The sequence below is a fragment of the Epinephelus fuscoguttatus genome, linkage group LG15 (assembly GCF_011397635.1).
Source record: "Epinephelus fuscoguttatus linkage group LG15, E.fuscoguttatus.final_Chr_v1".
NCBI lineage: Eukaryota > Metazoa > Chordata > Actinopteri > Perciformes > Serranidae > Epinephelus > Epinephelus fuscoguttatus.
Window position 1 is genome coordinate 29,080,657 of NC_064766.1, and position 26,684 is coordinate 29,107,340.

The 26,684-nt window shown below is 42.6% G+C and overlaps 1 protein-coding gene and 1 long non-coding RNA gene across 4 annotated transcripts in view; one reads left to right on the top strand and one right to left on the bottom strand.

Moving 5' to 3' along the window:
* The window catches only part of LOC125901808 (uncharacterized), a 203,470-nt gene that overhangs the window by 20,705 nt on the left and 156,081 nt on the right, over nucleotides 1–26,684 (top strand). The gene's annotated exons all lie outside the window — the stretch shown is intronic.
* Nucleotides 617–26,684, bottom strand: part of epha4b (eph receptor A4b) — a 117,897-nt gene continuing 91,829 nt past the window's right edge. Inside the window, exons 14-19 of one of the 3 annotated variants that reach the window (XM_049597724.1) lie at nucleotides 15,962–16,023; nucleotides 11,199–11,408; nucleotides 7,418–7,567; nucleotides 6,928–7,121; nucleotides 5,168–5,305; nucleotides 617–4,929 (exon numbers count right to left, since the gene is read on the bottom strand). In XM_049597724.1, coding sequence (XP_049453681.1) covers nucleotides 4,830–4,929; nucleotides 5,168–5,305; nucleotides 6,928–7,121; nucleotides 7,418–7,567; nucleotides 11,199–11,408; nucleotides 15,962–16,023 — 854 coding nt within the window. In that variant the 3' untranslated portion in view covers nucleotides 617–4,829. Of the gene's footprint in view, nucleotides 4,930–5,167; nucleotides 5,309–6,927; nucleotides 7,122–7,417; nucleotides 7,568–11,198; nucleotides 11,409–15,961; nucleotides 16,024–26,684 lie in introns of all 3 variants that reach the window. The other 2 variants (XM_049597723.1, XM_049597725.1) reach the window with 2 other exon arrangements.

Consider the following 26,684-nt stretch of genomic DNA (forward strand, 5'->3'; position numbering starts at 1 on the left):
GAGGAAATGGAGAACAGGCCCTGAATTTTTTTTTGTATATCTAGCTATGTTTGTGTGTGTGTGCGAAAGGGAGATGGAGGGAGCGAGTGATAGGGGAATATGGAGCCTAATATGATGGGGTAAATGAGGTGTAATGGCAGTAACATAGAGTGACAGCAACTGGGTCAGTGCATTAAGGGGTTAACCAAGGCCAGGAGTCGCTGACCTTCCCCCTCCCACGAGACAGAATTATCTCTCAGTAAGGAACACACACACACACACACACACACACACACTGATAATGAAGATGTGGTTGCAGGACGGCCATTTTTTTGCAATTCAAGAATGTTATGATGGGAATTTCACCACTGCTATCCCGGCCATGCACTGATTTTCTGCACGGCTGGCTAGACACTCACAAAAACAAAATGCAAAACCTTTAGACTTTGTTACACAGCAAAAAATAATTAAGCGAGGGCTTCGTAACACTTTCATGTAAAGGCATTACGAATTTTACACCGTCGTCTTCTGCGCTGTAATTGTACTGTGGAATTGTGCGAGTGTGTGTGTCTGAGAGGGAGACAGAAAGAAACAGGCAGAGGAATGTGTGAAAGAAAAAGACACTGCAGGCTTCAGGTGAGAAATTAGAAATATTAGCATATTTATTACAGCAACATGAAAGACATTAGAATGCCTACACCCTTTACAACAAGCAACGCAGAGGAAACTGGCATGGGGACAAATAAGCATTGTACGGTGGCCAAAGAAAGAGAGAGAAAGAGAGAGAGGAGAGAGCTGAAAGTCTTGAATGAGAGTCACTCATGAACACTTACAATACAGACCTGGTGGGGAATGAAGGACAAACACTGTATTTGAGATCAAGCAAACCATCCCATATATCTAACCTTGATAGGGTGAATAGTGACACAAACCTGGGGTTTTGAGAGTTGGAACCAAAGTGTGGGTATGACCCCTGTTTTCTTAAAATTTAGAAAGTGGTGGTATTGAACAAACTTGTAAAAAGGGAGGACATTGTCGCAATGCACCCATATTTTTTGAGTGAATTTGTCTTTTTCTAGTCCTGACATTGCATGAGGAAATTTAGCACGTGGAAATAATTTTGCAACCAAATATAGCCTATATCAAATTCTAAGCTAACAACATCCATAATCTAATTGAATATCTTATGACTCAAATAAATAACAACAGCTTTTACAGGTCATCAGCTTCAAGATTCTTCGTAATATTTTAAGAACAAAACAGCTTTGTTCTGCTCTGAGGAGTCAAAGTGAAGGTGCGGCGAGAGGGGGGGGGGGTTCGTCTCTGGGATGTTACAAAACCAGGGTGTTGATGTGAGGTCATCTTAAGAACACAGATAAATACTACCTGTACATACACTTTACTCTTAATATCGCCTCTATAGGGCAACAGAAAAGAACAATAGCTCAGTAAATAAGGCATCTAAAAGGCCAGCGGTCAAGGGTAGTCCGCTAGAGTGAAATCATAGAGTTAGCAAGAGTAGAATGTACTAACAGTTTCAGACTCTCCCAATTGTACTGTGCTTTGTTTTGTATTCTGAAACAGCAGGGCAGAAAAAGCACAACTAAAGAGCCTGATAGTGGTTTTTCAATCTGCTGCCCAGCTGACACTAAGCCCTGTCCGCTTAGCTACTGCTAGGCTTGTCACGATACCAGAATTTCAGTAGTCGATACCAATACCAGTGAATTTCCACGATTCTCGATATTCATTTGATACCACGATAAATTGTTGGCAATGTTGGCATTGACTTGGTACCGAAGTATTGGTTCTCATGACAACCCTAGTAGTAGGTTTGTATGCATTTCTGAACACAGCCTTGAAGTGGCAGATTTACCATCAAAATTCGTGGTCATTTTTAAAGCACTGGGTCCTTGATTTCAGACAGAGGTAGACAAAAACAGACTTCTCATTTCTAGCCACCGAACATATTTTTCTGGCTAAAAGGACATTTGTAACTGGCATATTGTAATAGCTAAAGCTAGCTGGCTAAGCTAGTTAAGCTAACGTTGGCTCCATGAGTTGGCTGAAAACAGTCTCCGGCTGTCTTCTTTAATGTTTCCAGCTCATGTGTTTTAAAATTTAAAAAAAAAACTTGAAAAAGAGGATTAAAAGAGGCCGTCCGTTTTCAGATTTCAAATAACATGGTTCACTGTTGACATCACTAAACGTAAGGCTTTTAGTATGAGGACAAACAGATGTATTTGCCAAACATAGCAGAGCTAATGGTGTCCTTGAATCTGATGGCTCCGAGACCAGCTTTACAACACAGTGGATGAGCTAGTTGTGAATGGGGCTCAAACAAATGTAATCTAGTTTATTAGCGACGTGCACCTTGGCAGTGGAAGTATTGCTTTATTACTATTATAGGTAGTTAGTGAGTTGGATGACATGCTAACGGTTGCAGTTTAGATTAGAAGACAGACACACTGTTTAATCCTTTCCATACACATCTGCTCTTGTATTTTGGATTTTGGAAAGGTTGAAAAAAAGTCACCACCCTCCATATTCTTACATGCAAATCCCTTAAGCATGCGGAGAAATGCAGAGCATGACAGGTCTGCCGTGCCTAGTTACAGTCACTAAGCTATGACTGGACAGTTTCCGCTTGGGGGAGGGGTTTAGCTACTGTTCAGTTTGTGATGTCAGTGGATAGAAATTCAATCTGAGGACGTCTCTTTTCTCGACCTCCCTCCTTCATCTCTACCTCACCCAAACAAGCATTTTTACAGGTTGTTTCGTTGGCGGACGCAGGCTTGAAAAGTGCATGTAATTACTGTTTACGGGAGGTATGCAAATGAAGCCAGTGTATCAATAAGGGAAGTCCATTCTACTCATCCTAACACTATGGTAGAAACTGCAGTCACTGTCACCTGTCCATCAAAGCTGAAGCTTCGCGCCATGCTACATTCCTTTGTTCAGACCACCTTCCTTCACCTTTCTCCTGTATGACCCGCCCCTGAACGAGTACTTCAGAAATCTCTTTTTCACAATAAAAGTACATCATAGTCATCATCATCGTTATCATTACAAACATTCTAACATTGGAAATCAACACTGTACATATTTTACACTATGATACAATCATATATACTGTACTTTATGCCACTGTTGGTCCTATAGAGTACCACATATATTAAAACTGGGTTTGGGGATACACTAAAGCAAATTCAGTGCCATTAATGCAGTGCACACAAAGAGGGTCCCATCATATCTAAGCTTGTATTTAATGTGATAAGCAGCAGTTTTCCTCTGATAAGGAAAAACCAACAAACCAATTTATTTGCTTTTCGCTGTAAACATTGTTTTGTAAATTTACCTTATCAGTATTGGTTTGAAACTAGGGATGCTTGAAACAGGTTGGCATGGCTGATAACAAGTAAGTGAGACAGTACAAGACACACAAATCATCTTTTTTTTTTTTTTTTTTTTTTTTACCCTCTCGTGGTGGCACAGCTGAAAATCAACACTGCGTATATTTCATCTTGCTGAAAAAAAAAGGGCTCCATTCCAATGCTCCTTTTCATCAAGCAGACTGTTTGAACAAAACAATGTAATTACTGTGACTGGCCTTGTGTTACCATCCAGCCATGGGAGCTGATGAAAGGACACAGTAACGTAGGAACGGTGTTACGTTGCCCACATGAACATTTCAAGGTTACTAATATACATGGCACAACGCTGGAAAAACAAGGTAAACGTTCTTAACAGTGTCAACTCTATGATGACCTTGGCATCACCTTCACTCTACACGAAACACAATACTCTCTTAACACACCTGAAACATGGGAAGGCAAACTTTTGGGCTGAAATATTCCCAACAACATTGTGCTGCAACAGCTGAATAGAAAATGTTGTTTGGAATAGACAGTCAGTTATGGAAGAGTAAAAATGTATCTGTGCCAACTGCAGCTCAAGCAGTTTCTTTGCACTCAGTTACATCACAAGTGCAAGCAGACTGGCAAAGGTGCACTGGGTCTAGTTGCTATGGAAGTGTGTCTGAGAGCAGTCTCTAGGGAAGCCCTTGTCCTGGTCAAATACACTATTTAAATGAGTCATACTTCCATCCTACATGAGCTAGCAAAATCTACATCCCTCTCTATCTCTAAAGGTCCAGTTTTCTGCTCCCCTCAACCCCCACACATTCATGTCATTCAGTACCTTGGCTCACTTATTGGCTTTCTGTATACAATGGAAGGGGCCATACATGTACTAGGTAATAACTCCCATTAAGGTTGAGCGATATAAACCTCACCACCAATACAAACGTTAGGTCCATCTCTACGGTTGTGGGACACACAGCCCATATAAACATATATCTACACATATACATATCTTCTGACCCTTTTTAAACTCTTCAAGGTGAAAACTCCGAACAGAAACAAAATGACAGTAAAAAACAACTGTACACCTCACAGACAGTGATGATAATTATATTCTAATTTCTTTTTTTTGTCATTTCTTTTGTTAAGAATATTTTTTTTCTTCTTTTGTTGAGCTGATATGATGTGAAATGGTCTGGGATGCTCTAGATGTGGCCTTGTTGTTGGACGTGTGTCTCTCTGCTGCTCCGTAATGGTGGCTGTGTTGCTGCTGAGTGCTAAAGCCGGTAGTGCCCATCGAGGGATGGGAAGAATGGTGAAACTGCGAGAAGGTGAAGGAGTCAAGCGTCCATGTTGTCTCCGTCTCAGTGTGTCTCAAAATCAATGGAGGCCCGAGCACAGAGTATCCATTACAACTCCATTTCAGTTGGGAAACTCTTCACAGGAGCATCCATTTTGGCTCTGTCTCACTGTGTGTTTTTGTGGAAACTGTTATACTTGGACGTGTGTCCCCTGGGTCTGCAGGCTCTGCACGCTGGACAAAATCTTCTTCTGGTGGCCGGCAAGACTCACACCCATCTTAGCCAACTCACTGCAAGGAGGACAGAAAGAAAAGACAAATATAATTCATTAATGACACTTTCAGAGAAAAAAACGACATCATCCCTCAAATGTCACGCAGCTGCGAAGGTTTCAAGTCCAAGATACTTGTGTATATCCCCTTCTTAAATTTTAAATGACACTCATCTGGAATATACTACGTCTTTTACTGACAATGGTGACCTTTTGAGAGTTTAATTTAACTGAGATGATTCACCGGCCATCTGTACCTGACACTGATGTAGAGGATTGAGTCCAAGCTGACATATCCAGCACTGGAAAAGTTCTCCTTATACTGGCCCATCTTGATGGCCTCCAACCACTCATCCACTGTGCTCACACTGAACTCTGGGGTGGACGGGTCCTCCCTGCTGGGATACAAAGCACACTCACAACTCAATGTTATGTTGTCCCGTTGAGTGGCTAAATAACAGTTTCTGACTGAAGCTGACCAATTATTTGTCCTTGGAGCTGTTATTAAGTCTAACTCTTGTTATGGCAATTCATAGGAATGAGAAGTGTCAGCAGTGTCACTCGAGGAGCCAGTTAATGCTCATTCATAGTGCTCTATCTGCATTTGGACAGAATAATTTAAAAGTCTGCAACAACTGCAGCATGGCAGACTCAAATACACCGTGAAAAGAAAGCATAAACCCTGAACTTAACCTAGCCATTAATGGGTAAGTATGATTAATGATTCATCCCCTCACTGTCTCCCCCCCACCCCCCCCAGTATAAGCACACGTGGCTTTACTTTTCTCACCCTTTGACTCGTTTGTTTGCTTCCTATTGCTATAAATTGTTATAAATGATCTCTGTGTTTGTTTATTTGCATGATCCAACTTAGTAAATACCTTGCATATGTAGAGCTAATTGCATCTGCACTTAAATAGAATGCTGTATATACTCCAGTTAAACAGACAGTCCACCCTAAAATCAAAAATATTTTTCTTTTTACTTGCTGTGCTATTTATTAATCTAGGCTGTTTTGGTGTGAGTTGCCGACAGTTAAATATCGGCTGCAGAGATGTCTGCCTTCTCACCAATATAATTAAACAGGATGGAGCTCAGCTTGGGATGCTCAAAGCGCCAAAAAATACATTTGAAAAACTCAACAGCAGTGTCTCTTTCCAGTAATCATAACCTGGTTACTCAAAATCCATGCTTCCTTCTGCGCAGTGATGGTTGGTGGGTGTACTTCAGTTGAAAGAAAATAGTTCCTACATAAAACTGCGCACAACAAGGTCCATAGATAATCTTGCATATCTAACACTCAGCAACTCACAGTAAAATAATCTAGATTGCTAATTGCATGAAAGGCAAGAGGGAAAATATGTAGTTTTGATTTTGTGGTGAACTGTCCCTTTAATGCCATGCCATAGTCTACAACACCGGTGTATAAGTATCTTCTTTCTGGTCACGTTGCTCTTTGCGTCTTCAGTGTGTAGGCTTTTGTCAGTCTTGCTTTTGTGTCTCTGTTGACTTTTCTGCTGTGCTGAGATTTTGTTATTTTCTCTGTTCTGAGCATCTTTTGTCATCTTTGAAAGAGACTGAAACATATTATGTTGCACACTCTGTATGCTGGTCAGGTTGTGAACATCAGCTAAATGCCTGAAGTGTAAAATGTAAATGTAAAATAATATTTTACAGATGTGTGAAATACAACTGGGGAGGCAGGGAGTCTAAATTGAAAATGAGACTATGGATATGCCAGCTGAAAAACCTATATTCATACCTTTTCAGTGACAAATGTTACTGTGCTGGAAAAAGATAAGAATGTGATTTTACTGGGAAAAAATGACATTTCCTACTTTGCACAATTTTCAAAACTGACAAAGTAGATTTACAATCCAGATCTAAGGCTGTGATTGTGTCTTCCACTGTATGCGTGTACCGTCCCATAATCTAATCCAAGTATCTCAAGATTATATGCATGCGTCAGTGAACGTGTTTGCTTCACAACTTTAATACACAACTGTCTCCCACTAACCATGCTGAGCTGTTGGCCAGCTCTCTGAGGCTGGCTGGGTTTCTGATGAGCTTGTCCAGGATTGTGACAATCTGTCCAAACTTTGGCCTGTCGCTGCGTCCCTTCTCCCAGCAGTCCAACATGAGCTGGTGCAACACCACAGGACAGTCCATAGGGGCAGGAAGACGGTAGCCCTCGTCTATTGCTTTGATCACCTGCAGGGAGAGAGGGTAAAATATCAGGTTCTGTGATCAGTATAACAGAGAGAAATACATATTCCCTTTCATAGTTAAGAATAGAGCTGGAGATTGAGGAAAACATAAGCCCATTTTACACAGAGATCATGTGATGCAGCCACAATGAAGACCCTTAACTACGCTGCCTTGGCTTTTTATACAGAACCAAACAATGCCAGCATAATGTCGCCCCAGTGTGTGATTTTAGATAGCATGCTGATATTCTGTAAGCAAGTCACTGTAACTGAGACATGATGTATGTGTTGGTGACTCACATCCTGGTTGGACATCTCCCAGTAGGGTCTCTCGCCGTATGAAATCACCTCCCACATGACGATACCGTAACTCCACACATCGCTGGCTGAGGTGAACTTCCTGTAGGCTATGGCCTCTGGAGCGGTCCATCTGATGGGGATCTTCCCTCCCTGGAGATGGCACAAAACACAATCATCACACTCTTGTACTGAACATGTCACCCTGGACACCCTGTCTGCAATGGTGTAAATATGTAAAAGTTGCTTTATTAGTCTGTTTTTGGCTAAGAGCTTTAATAAATCAAGAACAGTGCTGACGAAACAAATTATGCGATGGTGGCTGCGGAGAAGCTCGGTGCAGCGCTGCCTTTAAGAACAGAGCAGGTGAGATTATATACCAACTTAACAAAACACTCCTCTCTAATCTTTGCTCCGCTGTTTATCCTTACGCTTGACTTTCTTTTGCCATCTTTCTTTTCGACCATGCTGCTCCTGCCTTTGTTGTTGATGCGAAGATCAAAAGAATTCCATAAACCCACTGTATAGACACAATAGGCAGTAAGATACCCCCGCCCTCTCTCTCTCGCTCTGTCTAACACACACACACACACACACACACACACGCACACACGCGCACACCCCGTACCTCTATAGGGCTCGGTTCAGCTTTTTAACATGCGGCAGCTGCCTCTGCACCACCTAGCATTCCCCATCTCTGCTTGGTCAAAGTCAAATAAAAGACAAAGCTGCCAAGTCACTCAGCACTGTACTTTTGTTTCCACCACCCCCTGTCCACCCCTACCCCATCCTCTTAACTGCTCTCACTGGATCCTTCCCCTGCCTTCCCTTATTTTCCTCTCCCTCCTTTTCTCTCTCAGCCTCCCTCGATCTCCGTCTTATTTGATATCTACTCCTCTCTCTCTGTCTCTTCCCCATCTCCGCCTCGGCCTCTCCCTTTCTCTCCCCCCACCCCCCCTCATGCCTGCAGCTCTCCATCTAGGTCTCCTGACATCAGTGGGGGTGTGTGTGTGATTGCAATAGAGCAGTCAGCGGCTGATACACTCCTCCCAGGGCAATGCTAATGCCATATTAAAAATAACATCCCCAACACTTCCTATGAATATGAATAATGCCATCTCCTTGTGGGCATTTTAGATGAGTTACTCCGCAGTGGTTTAACTCACTGACGTTTGAGTTTCTTCATTCTCTCCGTGCTCTGTGAGAGGATGATGATGTTACCGAAGACTTTTTTGATTTGACTGTATGTAGGCAGGAACACGCAGTGTCCATGCATTCAGTCCATGTGTGCATTTCACTTTGTGAACAGTATACAGTTATGACATCAGTGGCATGCCATGACCTCATACAAAACTTTAACTGTTTAGAAAACCAACAGCACTGTTGCACAGTTTTAGAGGCTTACCTCTGTCCTGTCATTGCAGAAACATTTTATGAATGCAGAGAAGAGGTCATCACGATCCACTCAGTCCCTCGTGCAGTAACTGAGACCCAACACTGGGCATGAGTCATCCAAATTATAACCACTCTTATTGGTTTAAGGTCCCACTCTGTCGCCATGGGTATTAGGTCTGTGTGCCTGACAACCTGTTCACATGTGGACTCAAAGTAGCAGGCTCCCTCTTGCCACTCATGACTCAGCAGCTTCCTGTTCTTGGCGCAATTTACACTGAACAGAAATATAAAGGCAACACTTTGGTTTATGCTCCTATTTTTCGCGAGTGGAAATAAAAGATCTAAGCATGCATGGTAAAGGCTTATTTCTCTTAAAAATCCATGTTAGTGAGCACTTTTCTTTTGCCACAATAATCCATCTACCTGACAGGTGTGGCATATCAAGATGCTGAGTAAACAGCATGATTACAAAGGTCTGGTGTGGGATGGTCACAATAAAAGGCTTCTCTAAAATGTGCAGTTTGATCACACAACACAGAGCCACAGATGCCGCAAGTTTTGATGCAGGACTGTCCACCAGAGCTATTGCCTGTGAACTGAATGTTCATTTCATAACCATAAGCTGCCTCCAATGTGGTTTCCAAGAATTTTGCAGTACATCCAACTGGCTTCACAGCCGCAGACCACATGCAACGACACCAGCTCGGTACGTCCACAGCCAACCTCTTCAGATCATCTGAGGCCAACCACCTAGACATCTGATGCAACAGTTGGTTTGCACAACCAAAGAATTTCTGCGCTGTCCATCAGAAAGTGCCTCAGAGAAGCTCATCTGCATGCTCGTTGTTGTCACCAGGGCCTCGACCTGACTGCAGTCCGTCGTCATCACTGACTTGAGTGGGAAAATGCAAATCTGTTGATGCCATCTGGCAGTTTGGAGAAGTGTTGTGTTCACACATGAATCCTGGTTTACATTGTACTAGGCAAATGGTGGAAGGCTTGTACGCCAATTTGAATGCACAGAGATACTGTGCTGAGATCCTGAGGCCCATTGTCTTGCCATTCATCCACTGCCATGACCTGCGGCATGATATTGCACTGCCCCATAGTGCAGGGACCTGTACACAACACCTGAAAGCTGGAAACATCTCAGTTCCTGCATGGCCCACAAACTCATGAGACATGTTACCCACTGAACATGTTTGGATGCACTGGATTGACATGTACAACAGTATCTTCCTACTCCTGCCAATATCCAGCGTCTTCACAGAGCCATTAAGGAGGAGTGGGCCAACAATCCACAGGCTCACAACCTGATCAACTCTAAGTGAAGGAGATGTGTCACAGTGAATGAGGCAAGAGGTGGTCACACCAGATACTGACTGATTCTTTGGGATATCTGTGACCAAAAATGCATTTCTGTAGTGCTAGTCCTGGGAAATCCCAACAAACCCATTTTCAAGATAAAACTGCAAGTTAAGGAGTGGCCTTTTGTTGTGACCATCCCAAGGCACACACGTGTAGTAATGATGCTGTTTCATCAGCAATCTTGATATGCAACATCTGTCAGGTGGATAGATTATCTTGGCAAAGGAGAAGTGCTCACTAAAATGGATTTAAACAAGTTTGCAAACAAAATTTGAGAGAAAAAAGTCTGTGTGCATAGAAAAAGCCTTAGATCATTTACTTATTCAGCTCTGATTGGACAGCCATTCTCTCCCATTTCTATTCTGGAAAACAAAGTACTTAATTTTCTGAGCGATGTGTTTTCATGCATCGTTTTCAAGTAGCTTGTTAAAGCTATATTAAAATGGGAAGCTGTTTCACCTGCGATGATCAGCTTTTCCTACATTTGTTTGAAGTGCTTGAGAGAATCAAAATAAGCACGATTGGTTCCTGCTGGGTTTCCACTCCACCATATCGGAGGGAATTTGCAGTAACTTTCTCAGCTGCTCCACATCACACCTTTTGCCAGGTATTTGGAGGTTTCATTTACAATTCAGAGCAGCGTCTTGTGCTTCTTGTGTTTGAGTCCGTAGGTGTGAGTAAGGGTAATACCTGAGTGGATAAGAGTGGAAGCGCTATCAGTTCTGATCACGCAGTGTGTCAGGAGAAAAACAATTTTCTTTTAAAGGCAAGATGGAGAGTGTGGATTGTGAAGGAAAAATCACATATTGTTCTTCTTCTTTGTGTCTTTATGTGTCGACCATGTTTTGGATCAGATCTGATTACCCTCTGGTCTATTTTAGAGCTTTTTTAAAAATAATTTTATGCATATCGGGTTTGGATTTGGACTGAATCCAACTATGTAGAGGTCAATGATTAGGTCAACTGTAATTGGAGGCACCATTTGTTTATGACAGTTGCAGCAAGTGCAAGTGTGTCTTACCCTTGTCGTGTACGCAGCCTCTGGGTCGTCCTCCAGAACCCGACTCAGGCCAAAGTCAGACACTTTACACACCAGGTTGCTGTTGACCAGGATGTTTCGAGCTGCCAGGTCTCGGTGAACGTAGCTCATGTCTGACAGGTACTTCATACCTGAAGCGATGCCACGCAGCATGCCAACCAGCTGGATCACTGTGAACTGGCCGTCGTGTTTCTGGAGCGGGAGACAAGGAGAGATGAATTAATACACAGCACAGAGTGTAAACGCTGACATTAAGCTGCACAAGGGAGGCATAGTGATTAGGGCCAAGTCCTTCAACAACCTCAGTTGGAAGTGGAGGTTTGAGCCAGGATTCAAGCATCTGTGATGGTAGCAATCCGTGCTTTTGAAGTGTCCCTGAGCAAGACACTGAATCCCTTCCAGCTCTTGCTAACCCTGTGCTTTGACCTCTCTCTGCAGGGTGGCAAGCAAAAGATGAATTTCTTCACTCAGGGATCAATAAAGGATCACCCAAAAATCCTGCTTGCAGAGGATTGGATCTGACAGTGCAGACAAAACTTTCCTCTCTAACACTGACCGTGTGTGCAAGCTGAACTCACTGGATTTCAGATTTGAGCTGTCTTTGGCAGAGAGCGGCGCCTGTTGATCGATGACGGTCCAGCTCACCTTCCTCTGCCAATTATTTCTGCCCTGGGCCAACGGTCCCCGTTAAAAAGTCATCCATGTTATCAGTCACCCTCTCTCCTTTATATCATCTCTCCTTCCCTCTGTCTCTTAGTTCCCTCCATCCATCTCTGCCTGTCCTCAGTCTCAGTCTCAGAGAGAGAACTCTGTATTACTTTGACTCACTTCCCATCTATCTATCTATCTTCCTCATCTTTCTGCATCTGTGCACCCCCCTCCTCCCCTTTCTCTATCGTTCTTTCTCTCTCACTCCCTCAGCAGCTGTGGAGTAAGTTAATTAGCCGGTGGTTTTGTGAGATGCTGATTGATTGGACTGTCTAACAAACCTACAGACTTCCTCTATCAATCTGCCCACCACATTGCGTTGCCAGGAAGGAGGAGGAAGGGTGGGCAGGGCAGGGAAAGAGAGAGGAGACAAATGCAGGGCAGAGAGGTTAGACAAGGAGATGAAGGAGACAGATGACAGAGGTGACGGTGGAAAAATGAGACTTTTTGGCAAATTCTGTTATGTTACTTAAGTTTTTACCAGAAAACTAAAAGGAGATACTTAGTAAGGGAGGCGTAGAAAGGCTACTGTACAGTAGGTAGAAACAAGAGATGAAGAGGGGAAGAGCATCTCCGACAGGAAAGGTGGTTTTGTTATTTCCGAGGGACAACTGCTTAATAAATGGTCAGCATAATTAAAGACACATATGGATGCCAGGAGCACGGATGAGCTGTAAAACCCATAAAATTCCATAATTATATTGAGCCACTGCGGACACTCTTTATGACCCTCATTACAATACATACTCCAACACACAACATGCGTGTATGTGTGTGGATTTTGTTTGTGTCTGTGTGTGTGTTTCAGGCCATTTTTTATCTGTCAGATTTCATTTCATTTTGCTTCAGTGTTGCTGATGGGATTGGTGTCTATTTAGCGACGGGCCTATCATCACAGGCTTAATGGCTTTGGAGCACTGCAGTGATTTTACTGGCTGACAAACAACTCTGAATATGAATCAGGGGGACTTTCAATGTGAGGCACACCACGGCTGCAACAAGCTATTCATCTGGGTGTCTGCGAAACCCAATTCGAGGCTCCTCAGCTCAATCAATACTGCCACGTTTGCGACTTCTGCCGCATATTTTTGTATTCAGTGGGATCGTGAATCACGCATTTATCAGCATTTACAACATAAAAGCTTGTCTTCCACATCTGCAATTAAATAAAGATCCATACTTTTGTTTATGTAATTGGCATTTTAAGAAATACTTAAATAAGTCAATTTCGAGATAGACTCCCTAAATAGACTTAATACGTCTACAGGTCTGTGATATGTTTCAGAGGACGGCTTTTAGGACTAATTCTTTAAAAACATCAATTCACGTAATAACATATTGAGTGACAGGCTCCTTTAATGCTTGCCATAATGTCGATTTCAATAACAAAGCATTACCTCCACAGACTTCCTTTCACTGATTTTTTTTTTTAACCTGTTCACTGATAAGGGTTTGAGCAATAACCTTGAGTAGAATCTGCTTTTCAGGACTTAATTTTGTAATACCCTGGCATGGATTTAAACTCTGTGTTCTACTGCTTGCTCTACAAACGGTATTGTTTTAAAACAGTCTCTTTACTGAGATCATTTTGATCAGCATAATAAATGTCTCAGGAAATATTTCGTCTGACTCTATTTCTCTGTTCATTCATCATTAAGTGGAATTCCTTTTGGCATTTTGGAGGTTATTTTCAGTGTTGCTCTCAGTCGCTGTCCTGACTTTTGTGGTATTACATTGCACTTGAAATGAACTGTTCATTTTTTGTATCCCCCTGATGGAACAAATGTTGCTCACAAAGCAATACACTTTCTTTGCTTTATTGCCCATTTGTCAGCAGTCTGCTGCTGTTTTCAGCTCTGGGATATGGACACTAAGTGCATTTCATAGACCCAGTATCAGACATCATGTGATGAAAACATGGGGAGGCCACTCATCCGTCTGAATGTTTCTGTTCTCATCCACTTCTGTGTCCATGCCTACCAGAGAAAAAGTTCAGCCTCTGTGTACTTAATATATCCTGACTACCTACATGTATGTTCTGTATATTAATGGTATCTTTCTGGCAGCAAAGACAGCAGTGATTTGATTCCTTTTACAGCTTTTTTTCTGTCACTTAAGCTCAGCTCTCACAATGCATAATTACAGATGACGACTATTCTTCTACGCACACTGTGCCATTTAGTGGAGATGTGTTGCCTATTTTATGTTGACAATTGTCAGATGTTGTTGTTCCTAGCTTCACACAAGAAATTGTGCGTGATCTTTTACACTCCTAAGGAGACAGATTTTCAACCAGCTTTGTATAATAACAATGTGGGTAGTAAATATAAATTAACTATGGTAAACTTCCCTCCATCTTGCCAGTGCACAGATCTCCCTGGCTCTTGGGCTGTTGCTTGATCATCGGATTTTAAAATCCTACTTTTTGTGCGCCTGCCACGGACACAGAGTATGGAGGCGGATCTAGAAAGAGAGACTCGCCCCTCTCTTCCTCTCTCTCAAACTCAGACCAAAGTCAGATTGAATATTAAGGCTTTCAGACCGAGAGTTGTCTTGCTTTAATCTGAATCAGGGACGAATTTTGTCACAAAGTTGCATGACTGTCTAGAGTTGGTTTGTGTTCTCACGGCAGCATTTACAAGCGAACCAGATAAAATACCTTGCGCGAGAAAGCTGCTCTTGATAGGTCAGAATTTCCATGCGGGAAAAATCCAGGAAGTAAACAAAACGTTGAAGAAGAGTACACTTGCAAGATAAATGTGACACTTTCTAATGTCACAATGGAGGGACAACTACGCAGGTTGATTTTAGCGCTGCTCATCGTGGACTATATTGCTGTCATTGTTCATTTTAGTCAAACCATACAGTTTGAAAACGAGGCGCGGCTCCAACTAGAAAACAATGTTTTGATGCATTGGATGTGCTGAATGTGCATATTAAGGCAGTACAGGAGGAGGTGCACATTAATAATCCTCCAGGACTGTAACATGCTCATGTTTAACCCAAACAATGTGTCATGTGACTGCAGTTGGTTCAGATCGAGGTCGGAACATGTTCTCACCACAAATGAACCGCACCAGAGTTCATTTGTAACCGGACTAAGACCACCTCTTCAAGAAGTTCTTTTTATGGTTGTTTTGGTGTGCACCCGAGTGTGACTGCTGAGTTCACACCTGCCCAAACGAACCACACTTAGGGGGCAAATGAACTTGAGTTCAATTGAACCAAACAGGGCAGGTGTGAAAGCACCCTAAAACTAGGCAGCGTTGATCAAATATAAACCAAGATTCTGCTACTGTATTGCCTACAATATGTTCAGAAACATATTTTACTGTACTGTTTGGCTGTAATTCAAGAATTTGTGAACAGGAAGTGGGTGCCATACTGTTTCCCGTATTGTGAAAACAGAGGCTGAAAAACTCAGATCAAACACTTAGACTGAGCGGTGTTGATAAAATATGAACTATAACTTTTTTGTTTTCAGAAACATGTTTTGGGTTACTATTTAACTGTAGTACAAGATTATTTGCTACCCGCTGGCCGCCATATTGTGTTCAGACAAGCAAATCACATAATGTCCCCAACCAATGGGAGCATTTAGTGGTCCAGTGCGGCGCAGTGCATTCTGGTAGTTGTAGGTTTTCTACCTCTTGAGCAAAAGAACATCTGTCCAGCTGTAAAATACTTCTTTAATAAGGTGACTACACATGAAAATGTGTCTCAAACAAGGTAGCAAACTCTTGTGTGCTGAAATTGTGTTTGTTTAAATGGATCTTTGTTAACCAAAGTCCTTGGTGTAAGACTTTTTACAAATTGAATTCTCTAGCTTCAGATTAAAGACAGTTTCAGTCAGGGACCTTTTATATATTTTTGAAAGAATGTGCCCTCCATGCAGCAATTTTGGGGGAATGAACTCTTCAATTTCAAACACTTTAAAACTGGGACATCATTTTCCACGTGGCTTTTGCAAAGACTTGAGGCCCTGACCTTGGTGGAAATGTGTGCGCCGTGTTCCTTCCAGCTGGGCCGTGACTCACCTTGAGGAAAGTGTCCAGAGATCCGTTTTCCATGAACTCCGTTATGATCATCACTGGTTTACCTATGGAGGCACACAATAAGGCAGCTGTTAGTGGAGCAGAATCACGAGGAAGAAAGACACAAACTATAAAGAGACGAGGACAGAGAAGTAGTGGAGTCCACAGCTGTGACCAGCCTCCCTCTCTGTCTCCCTGCCTCTCTCTGGGGGATAACATGGCATGTCGTCATCAGTCACACTGACAGCTTCTAATCAGCCCTCTCCATAAACGCCAGGAGATAATTAGAATGGACCAATCCACCAGAATATGTGTGTTGGTGTCTGTGTGTGTGCGTGTGTATTAGGGGGCCTCCTGAGATCTCATGAATACTAATCAGCCTCAAGGGGAAGGGGGTTGTGGTTGGATCGCTATGTGCACCTGCACCTGCATGAGTGTGTATTTGTGTGCATGTCTGTGTGATGAAGGGGTGGTTGACTGACAGGCCCCGCGCACTATGGTCCCCTGCATGGCATCTGGTGGGGCTTACAAATGATTAACAAAGTACCTGCAATCACATGTACACACACACACACACTCGCACACCAAAAACAGCAGTTGTCCCTGTTTTACAGGGTTCTCCCTGGGTACCACCCCCCTACAGCCGAGCTCTGCAAATCACAAGCAAACACGCGATGTGCACTACAAATGGTTGTTGTGCGTGTGTGTGTGTGTGTGTGTGTGTGTGTGTGTGTGTGTGCGCGTGTGTGTGTGCGCGCGTGTGTGCATAGCTTGTAAACACACAGACTATGTCAGTTGTGATGAATAGGTCACATTTCTCCAATCAGGCCTCAGAGATGCTGGGAAAAAACCTGGGGGAGAGATAAAGACAGCACGAGAGAGCAAGAGGCAAACTGAAGAAGTGGAGACAGAGTGTCTTCGTATAGAATGTTTTCTTACAGGCCCAGTGTGTAGGATTTAGGGGGATATACTGCCAGAAATAGAATATAATATTCATAACATGTTTTCATTTGTGTACTGTCACCTGAAAATAAGAATCATTGTAGTCTCGTTGGCTTAGAAAGAGTCATTTATATCTACATATGGACAGGGTCCTCGTCTATGGAGTCTGCCATATTGTTACTGCAGTATTTCTGAGCATACCAAACACCAGCTCTACAGGGCCATTCTTGTTTTAAGTGTCAATTGGTTGCAATCTGCAACCTCACCACTAGGTGCCACTAAATCCCACACACTGGACCTTTAATCAAAGAACACTGTTCTTTAACAACCTCAGTTGGCTTGTTCAAATTCCTTATTGCTTTCTTTCCATTGTCTTCCTTTGAAGTGTTATTAAGGGCTGTTACGTCAATTTCAATTAATTAATCACACAAAAAATATTGCGTGAAAAAAACCCACTGATTAATCACTGTCTGTGATGACCTTTGACCCGGTGCATCATCGAAGGTCACAGTGGTTTTATGACATAATGCAGGCAGATGAGACAACGCTGCTTGGCCCCATTAATCTAACATTTACATTTAAAAAAACCCACCAAGATAGAACCGTTCTCTGCGATTTCTGCAGTAAGGAATTTTCGTACCATTGGAGAACTTCAAGCCTGAAATATCACCTCAATGCAAAGCATTTAGCAGCGAACCCGGAGGTCCAAGGTAGCACAGCCTCACATGCTAGCGCTAACAGCCAGCCTCACCAACCCACACTTGACCAGGCATTCAGATGCAAACTGAGTCAGTCTACCTGTGACCAATAAAATAACTCCCTTGCAACATGGATTTCAATGGACTGCAGATCAATCTCAGTGGTAACAGACGTGGACAATCGTGTCCAAAATCCAGCTGCCTTTACTATGACACATCTGTCATCATTCATTTGAATTTAATTTTTTAAAGTACTTTCACAGCAAAAGTTAATTAATCACAGAGCACATTAAAAATAATCTAATTAATTAGATTATTTTTTAAATGCTTGACAGCCCTAATGTGTATATATATATATATATAATATATATATATATATATATATATATATTATATATACATATATATATATATATATATAATAAAAAAAAATAAGAAAAGGAATGTGAATTGACCAACAACTGAAAACAAAGGGGAGAAAAGATGGATTGGAGGAGGAAAGGGGAAGTGAGGATGGAAGAAGAGGATGAGGAGGACAAGGAAGAGAGGAGAGAGGAGGAGGACGAGGAAGAGAGGAGGAGGAGGAGGAGGAGGAGGAGAAGGAGGAGGAGGGGTCAAAAGCCTGTCATGGAAAGGCAGGAACAACACCACCGAGGCCTACAGTGGGATTGTAGGTAAAGACAGCAATACATCACCTTAAATGAATTCACTATCTCACTGCAGCAAACACACAGACACAGACACACACACATACACACACACACACACACACACACACACACACACACACACACAGGGACACACACAAACAGAGTCGCCTGGTCTCTGGTGGTGGTGTCTTCTCTGACAGTAACATTAGTCTCAGGGATAAAAGTGAAAGAGAATTGGATTTTCTTCTGCTGGGGGTGAGGACTGCTGGTCACATTTATCTCCGCACGGGGCCTGTGTTGTGTGTGGTGTGTCACTCTGTGTGTGCAGGTTTGTGTGTGTGCACGTCTGTGTGTTTGTGTGTGTGACAAAGCTGGTTTCAGGGCATGGCAAGTGGTGAGGGACGCCGCGATGATGACCGGCTGATTTCAGCTCTGATCAGGGGTGGTGCGTGCTTTTCTGTGTGTGTTTGTCACAGCGACAGATAAAACAGTTGATGGGATTGATCCTGACTGAGAGGAGGTCTGACTACTCACAGCCTTCTGACCACCTAGGGATGTGTGGTGTGCGTGTGTGTACGTGTGTTTTTAAGCCCATGTATGTTTCCAATGAAGGAGAATATTACTTTCCGGCCCAGGGTGTTAGATGTGGTCAAGAGAGAAGCACAATGAAACACATTCATCCTGTTGTGTTGGCTTAGAGCACCATGTGAGCCTGGCATGTACTCTCACACACACACACACACACACACACACACACACACACTGCTATCACTAGCCATCATCTGGACACCTGCCATACAGAATTATCTCTGCAACACTGAAAGATAACAGAGGTTACCAATAAAACCGACCACACGTACTCTCGCTGTATATTAGCTCGTTCGGTCTCTGTTTGTCAAGTGCTGCTGCAAACACACACACTCGATGAATCCCTTTCACTTCTTGTTGCGACTTCATGCCATCCACATTTCAAACACACACACATACACACACACACACACGCGCGCTGGCAGAACGCAGCCTCTCCAACTCGTCCTCTCTGCCAAACATTTGCGAGCGCTCCTCAATTTCCTCCTGAAAGCACATAATTAACTAATCACATCATATTCATTCGAATTTATAGCCTTTCATCGCCTTTAGAAAGAACGCAGCCGTTTGTGCTAAAAACACCTCCGTGTGTGTGTGTGTGTGTGTGTGTGTGTGTGTGTGTGTGTGTGTGTGTGTGCAGTTGGGTATTGATGTTCTGCCAGGTGGAGTGTGTTATGGAACGATCAGCGAGGAGTTTGCTCTTTTTTTTCTTTCTTCAGCTCTTCATTAAAAGAAAGTACAAAGTGTTGCCTCTGCTTTCCCCAGGATATAACCAGGATCATTTAGGCCTCACATGTGTGTGTGTTAATTAGGGTCGGGTCAGTGTAAAAATTTTCAAACTGGTTTGATATTAAGAGCCCGACTGGACATGTATACTGAATTTTACTTGTGGGTGCTGCACTTGATTCAGCAGCCGTTACTGAGTGGAACATAATGACATTGTGTCCTAACAGCAAACTAGCGTCTGACTATTGTGTTGCACAACAGCAAAGCTCTCTGTCCACATTGAATCCATTAAATATGTACTTGTTACATCATGCAGAAAAAGACTTGTATGCTATCTATCAGCTGTGCACTCTGGATCAGACTGGAGACGTAAACACTTAAAAGATGGATGAGTACTTGCTATCCTCGTTACTTTTCAAACAGAAAAGTAACGAGGTTTTTGCAGTGAAATAAGGTTTCTTACAGATAACTCCATCACTCTCCCCCACTGCTGCTGAAACTCTCATCCATGCCTTCATCACATCCAGAATTGACTACTGTAACAACATCCTTTATGGTGCACCATCCAAACTTCTAAATAAACACCAATACGTCCACAACTCTGCTCACCCATTCCTGATCCCACGATCACATCACCCCTGTCCTCCAGAACCTCCACTGGCTCCTCGTCTCACAATGCATCCATTTCAGAGTCCTTCTCCTCACTCGTAAATCCCTTCATAACCAGGCCCCCTCCGACCTCACTGACCTGCTCCACCACCACACTCCTTCCCGCAGCCTCCACTCCTCTGATGCCAACCTCCCGACTCCACCACTCACGACCAAACCTGAGTAGTCTATTATCTATTATCCTTTTTAACCAATGTAAAGCGTATTTTAGTACCTTGAAAAGCTCTCTATAAATATAATGTATTATTATTATTATTATTATTATTAACATTAAACCACATGTGTCGACTGTTTTTCATCCATTGTGGCACTTACAAAGCAACAGAAAGAAATAGAAACTTGGCATTTGTTAAAAGTTCAGCTCCAAATGGCACATTGTGTCACTTACAGCCAGTTAAAAAACCCCTTTTGTCAACTTCAAATCCAATTAATGCCATGCTGGTTGCAAGTTGGGTTTTCTTGAGACACTTAAGGCCTTTACATACTCCGCAAGAACAGAGAAATTTGTTCTCTCTCACAGGTTTGGGAGTTCTTGCAGCTTATTCTTGACACATCATCTGGACAGAACTTTTTTCTTGTGTGGTGTCCGAGAGCTATTGTGTGATTGGTCAGAAATCTGCAGTGGGCGTGGTTAATGCGGAAAAGCGCGTGTAACGTATGCAACAGTGAGAGGGGCCTATGAGGACTTCCCAGGAGTACTGCACTTGAGGTTCTTGTGAAGTGCAAAATGTCCTGGCCACAACAAACTGTTCTTGTTTTTGCCACCTCGAGAAAAAGAACAAATTTCTCTGTTCTTGCAGAGCATGTACAGGGCTTTACTCTTTCATGTTGCATGTGGTCACCCCAAAAAACACTCAAACTTCCTAGTAAACAAACACAACATGCGCTGATCCCCCCCCCCCCCCCCTTACATCTCGACTAAAAATTCCTTCATGATGCTGTACTATGCTCACAGCCTATCAGGCACTATAGTGGCTTTGTTATTCTGTTTCTAAACAAGCATGATATTATGTTAACTCATTATGTTAAATGTCAGTTCAGGTGGTTTAAGCTCGTACACCAAAGCGGACCGACAAAACCGCAAATCAACCCAACTCTAGTGTTAATTGTGATGGAGACTGTATATACAGTATACCTGGTTAATGACATTATGAGAGGCTGTGTCTGTGTGTTGTGAGCATAAACGAAAGTGATACAGTCTGCATACATGTGGACAATTACATTATGAGTGGCTATCTGTGTTTGCGCCAGTGGGCCGCATTACCGCATTATTGAATGAGACGGCCCAAGGTACAAACGAGAAAATGAAATAACTGCTGTATTGATTAATGTTAGGCTCTGAACTAAGTGATACAATGCTTTTAACACAGGACAGATCTCTGTTCTGGGAAGCGCCATGCGAGGGTGCAGGGGTGCGGAGAAACAGTAAGACAGAAACTCAATAACCTTATCTCCACTCCTCTCTTCACCCCCCGTCCACGCTTTCTCATTTCCTCACGTTTGTCTCCTCGCCATCTCTCCTCTTCGTCTATCCGCCCCTCTTTTCCTCAAATCTCCGCGCGCATCTTCCCCCTGTTGCCCTCATTTGTTCTCAAGCCCCATCTTCTCTCATTTCCTCGCTCTTGTGTCCTATCTCATCCATCCTTCCCCTCCAACCCGCACCCGTCGTCACCTTTTCTCTACATTCCCCTCCTGTTTCTCCTCTTCCTCATTTGTCCCCGTGGTTCAATCTCCAGATCTGCATACGTATTCAAAACATGAATAATTTCAAACACTCTGACAGGAAAGATTGAAACACTTATTGTTCAGTGCACAAAGACGCACAGTTAAAACTAATCACTAGTTTCTTCAAACAGAAGACGGGTGGAAAAGATGGGTGGTTTTGCCAGTTTTAACAGCACCTTTGTAGGGCAGCTTTTTGTGTGTGTGTGTGTGTGTGTGTGTGCGCGTGCGATGTGGGCAGATGAGATGGAGCTCGGTAATTGAGGGTTTTCCAAATGAGCCGATTGTTGCAGCGATTGTAAAACACATAAAGGACGGATGGATAAAATGAGGGACGGGGGAGATGAAGGGAAGATAAGGAGATGGAGGGGAGGGGAGGGAGGAGGAGGGGAGGGGAGGGGGCAGATTGCTGCACTTTCCTGATGTGTACCGAGACAGATAGAGAAAAGAAAGATCTATTTTTTCTCTTTTTCCGCATGTGGCGCTCTAATTAGCATGACAATAGCAACAATCAGGTGACAGACAGCAGAGTAGGTTATTAGAGTGGCACACGGCAGGGGCTGGGGGCTTATGAGGTTTTAAGAGGAGGGAACACGCATGCACACACACACACACACACACACACACACACACACACTGAGAAAGGAAAATAGAGACAGCCTAAATAAGCAATACAAAATACAACTGTGCAGAATTTGTATAAATACCAGTACAACCATTAGTGCTACAACAAGTGCCACCATCGCTCTCCCCAACTATCACTGCTACTAGGTTGTATTACCCTACTACAATGACTACTAGCTGTACCTCTACTATTGTGCTGACACTGTTACTTGTAAAGTGCTCTTTCTTAACATTATGTGCTTATTTGTTTTAGGGTTTTTTTGCCTCGAGTGCAATTACAATGATGTAATGTCTGTCCGTTAAATATAAAGTAGTTTAGATCACAGGATGTAGAGTTTGGGCATAAGCCTCTTATTGCCCACCTATTTCAGAAGGCCTTTCTCAAAATCCCAGTCGTTATGCGTAACTAGTCTAGCATAGCCAAACCTATCTCCACACTTAATTTTCGGGCTGTGTGTGAAACAACAACCTCACAGATGGCAACTTGCGTGCTAAAATGTCTTTTAGTGTCTTATGTAGCATTTTCTTTTTTGGAGATTTACAGATTATAATGCTGGGGATTGCTTCCCTATGTGCCAATGTTCCACCAAAACAAGTTAACTCCTGACACTATTTTGCAAGGCCAACGTTGCTGCATTTTGAGCTTAGGACAGCCCAAGACTGTTGTGATTGGTTTAAAGAAATACAAACAACTCAGAGCGTTTTTCTCTTAGTGCGGAATTAGGATGTGTTCAGCCAGACCTTTCTCAAGCGAACCCTGGCTGATCTGGGTATGGCTTTGCGAGACTTAATACTGTATGAAGATACAGCTGGTAACTAGTTAGTGTTACATCATGACAAGACCTCCAAAGCGCTAAAACTAACATGACATACTTTGTTTAGTTCATACAAACACTGAAACATTACAACAACTATTTATTTGTTGTTGCCGGTTATGTGCAACACTGTTTTTGGCTGGGAGTAGTGACTTCCTAGACTTTTTTTTTTTTTTTTTCTCATCTTTGGACATAGTAAGATTAGCTGTTTTCATCTATTTACACAGGGTGTCTACGGGTCCTTAAAAAGTCTTTAAATATCTTAAATTTAATTTATAATAATAAGGCCTTAAAGGTCATTAAATAGTCTTAAACTTAAATTTGCAAGGTCTCAACTACAAACATTTTATCTAATTTCATTTATATATATTTTCATTTCTTTTACTGTAAATGAGTGAAGCTTTTTTTATGTATAAGTCCACATTTCTGATGTTACAAATCTAAAAAAACAACAACATTATACTGTAATTTTACTTCATACTTGCACATACACTTCCCTCTGCACAAGACCACATATATATATATACTACTTACCTGCAAGGCTTACTTCTAATTCTTAGATAAGTAAAACATGCTTTGTCCAAAAATCTGTCCTACATTTGGTTAAAAGCTGTCTTGAAACGGTCTTAAAAAGCATTAAATTTATGTCTGGTACCCTATTACAGTCTTTATGTTAAGCTGAGGCTCTAGCTTCATTTTAAACAGTGATATGAGAGTGGTATTCTCATTTAAGCCTCAATAAGAAAACAAATAAGTGTATGTTAGTATGAGAACACAAGTCTTTTGCCGCTTCTGCAGTATCATTACTCCTGCTATTAATATTGTTACAACTGCTACTGCTGCTTCAGACTACCACAGCTACTTCTGCTACTGCTAAAATATCTTTGTACCACGTCTTAGTACTACTCCAAACGATAGTACTGCTGTAACTGCTGATTCTACTACTTCTTACAGTACAACTACACAAACCAATCCAACACACCTGAGCCCAGAGCAGTCAGGGTCAGCCTGCCTGATTAGACTGAGGGCGGTGTGAAGGGACCAGCTGGTGCTGGAGAAAAAGGCCTGAAGGAATTATTGACCCATCTCAACTCTCACCCCCTCACTCGCACATACGCACCCTGGGCTGTGACCTGTGAAATTACTGCTCTGCTGGTGAGATTTGTTTCTGAGGAGCTCTATCAGTTTCTCAATGTGCCGTGAAGACAGGTGAGAAGAGCAGACACAAAGAGACGCTTGTAAAAGTAGACAGACGCTCATTACATGCACACGCGGCAAAAACAACACACACAAACATATTTTTATATTCATAAAGCATGGCAAAGTGAAGAGCTATTGTGTTTAAGTTGCTTGTCAAGCCAACATTTCATCTGTCAGCTCCGCTATTGTCCTCTGTCAGAAAATTTCAAGGATTTGGCAGTAATTCTTGAAAATATTCCAGTATTTTAAATCAGAATGGTGTGTGCCACTGAAAGGAAAGTGCCATAATTACACGTCTGCCTGCCTGAATATAAAAAAATGCTGTAGTACTTCTACAAACTGCCTCAATCCTGCTAAGCAAAGGTCATAGTTAACATCAAGCATTATTTAGACAATGAGAGAGAGAGTGACAGAGTAAGAGAGGAAGTGAATAAGAAATGGAGTGGGGTTTCATTCTTAATATGCATGCTGCTGAATATTCATGAGGCTAAAAACACATCCAATTAACTTTATGAATTATTAATATTCATGATAAAAGCCTATGCATATGCATTTTCTCTTTTATTGTTGGCCTAAGTGCCACTGAGCACCGGTGTGTGATGGACTTGAGATCTTTGTGTGTGTGTGGCAGAGGGAGAGAGAAGGGGGGGGGGGGGGGGAGTGAGACGAGGGAAGAAAGCGGAGGTTTATTTGTCAGCCGGCATGTTTACAATTCTGTTTCTTTGTAGCGACTATCTCCCCCTTCCTTTTGCTTGTCTGTAGATCTCTAACAAACATCTGCATAACAAGGTGTCAGACCAGGGGAGGAACAGAGCAGCGGCACTGAGGAGGGGAAAGAGTCCTGAAACCACACTGAGATGGCTTGAAAGCTCAGATTATGCATGAAAAGGATGTGCATCCACACTCGTGCTGTCTGGTTGATTTTGCAGAGATTTCCACACTAACACTTGGGAACAAAAGTCAAAAGGCTTAATTCCGTCCAAGTGTCCTACACTGCATTTTAAGGCAGCCAAACTTGCAATTTACTTGCTATCATCGACATATGTTTTGTTTCCATTGTCTGCCATGTGGATGAGCCAACTGAGATTCGATCGTTGGTCATAAATGCTACCTGTTAATCAGGCACTGCTGCTTGAATATGATGACAGCACATGTACTGGTGATCACCTGTTTTGGCATTTAAAATAAGAGATCACAGAAGGGGTCGAAAGGGAGAGAGAGTTATATTCTTAAAGGATTAGGATTTTATGAAGTGGGCTTATATGAGGCACTCATCCATAGTCAGTGTACTACCTACAGGAGAGGGCGGTCGGCACACTCCCAGTTCGGAGAAGCAGACAAAAGTACCATGGAAGCTAAGCAACATCCTGCTGTTAACAGGGTTAGCAGCAAAACAAATTTTAGCCATCTAAAAAAAAAAAATATCAGCTGAAGTGTACGCTATGTTTAAAATATTCATACCACTTTACCTTGCTGTCAGACAGCTCTTTCTGAGGGGAAACTGCAGCCATCTATGCTCTCTTCAAAGCCGCCAGACTCCTTTGACAAAAACAGTAATTTTACCTTGCAGAACACAGGAGCTGCTGGGCTGCTGCTGCCTTGATCAGTTAGTTAGATAAGTTTATTGGGTGACTTTGGTGTTTTAAAGGGTTAGTTCGGATTCACTTAAGTCCCATAATAACACAAACTAACTAACTGATTGAGGCAGAGGTAGACCAGCAGTTACCATGTTCAGTGAGCTAAAATTACTGATTTTTTCAAAGGAGTCTGGTGGCATGGATGAGAGCAAAGGTGTTGTCTTCAATTCCTGGTTGGAAAGGGCTGTCTGCAGCAAGGCAAACAGTGATAATATTCTCAATAAAGAGAAGAAGAAGACCATTTTGTAGGTGGCTAAAATACATGTTGCTGCTGCCTTCGCCCACAGCAATACATTGGGGCAGTACTGACGACCATCTACTGTAGGTAATACACTGACCAAACTATCCCTTTAAATTTCCTGCCACACAGCCCCTAACCAGCCTGATGATCATAATGTAAAATCTAACACTATCCTTTGGCTTTGCAGACACTGATGGACCATTTCACATCTTCT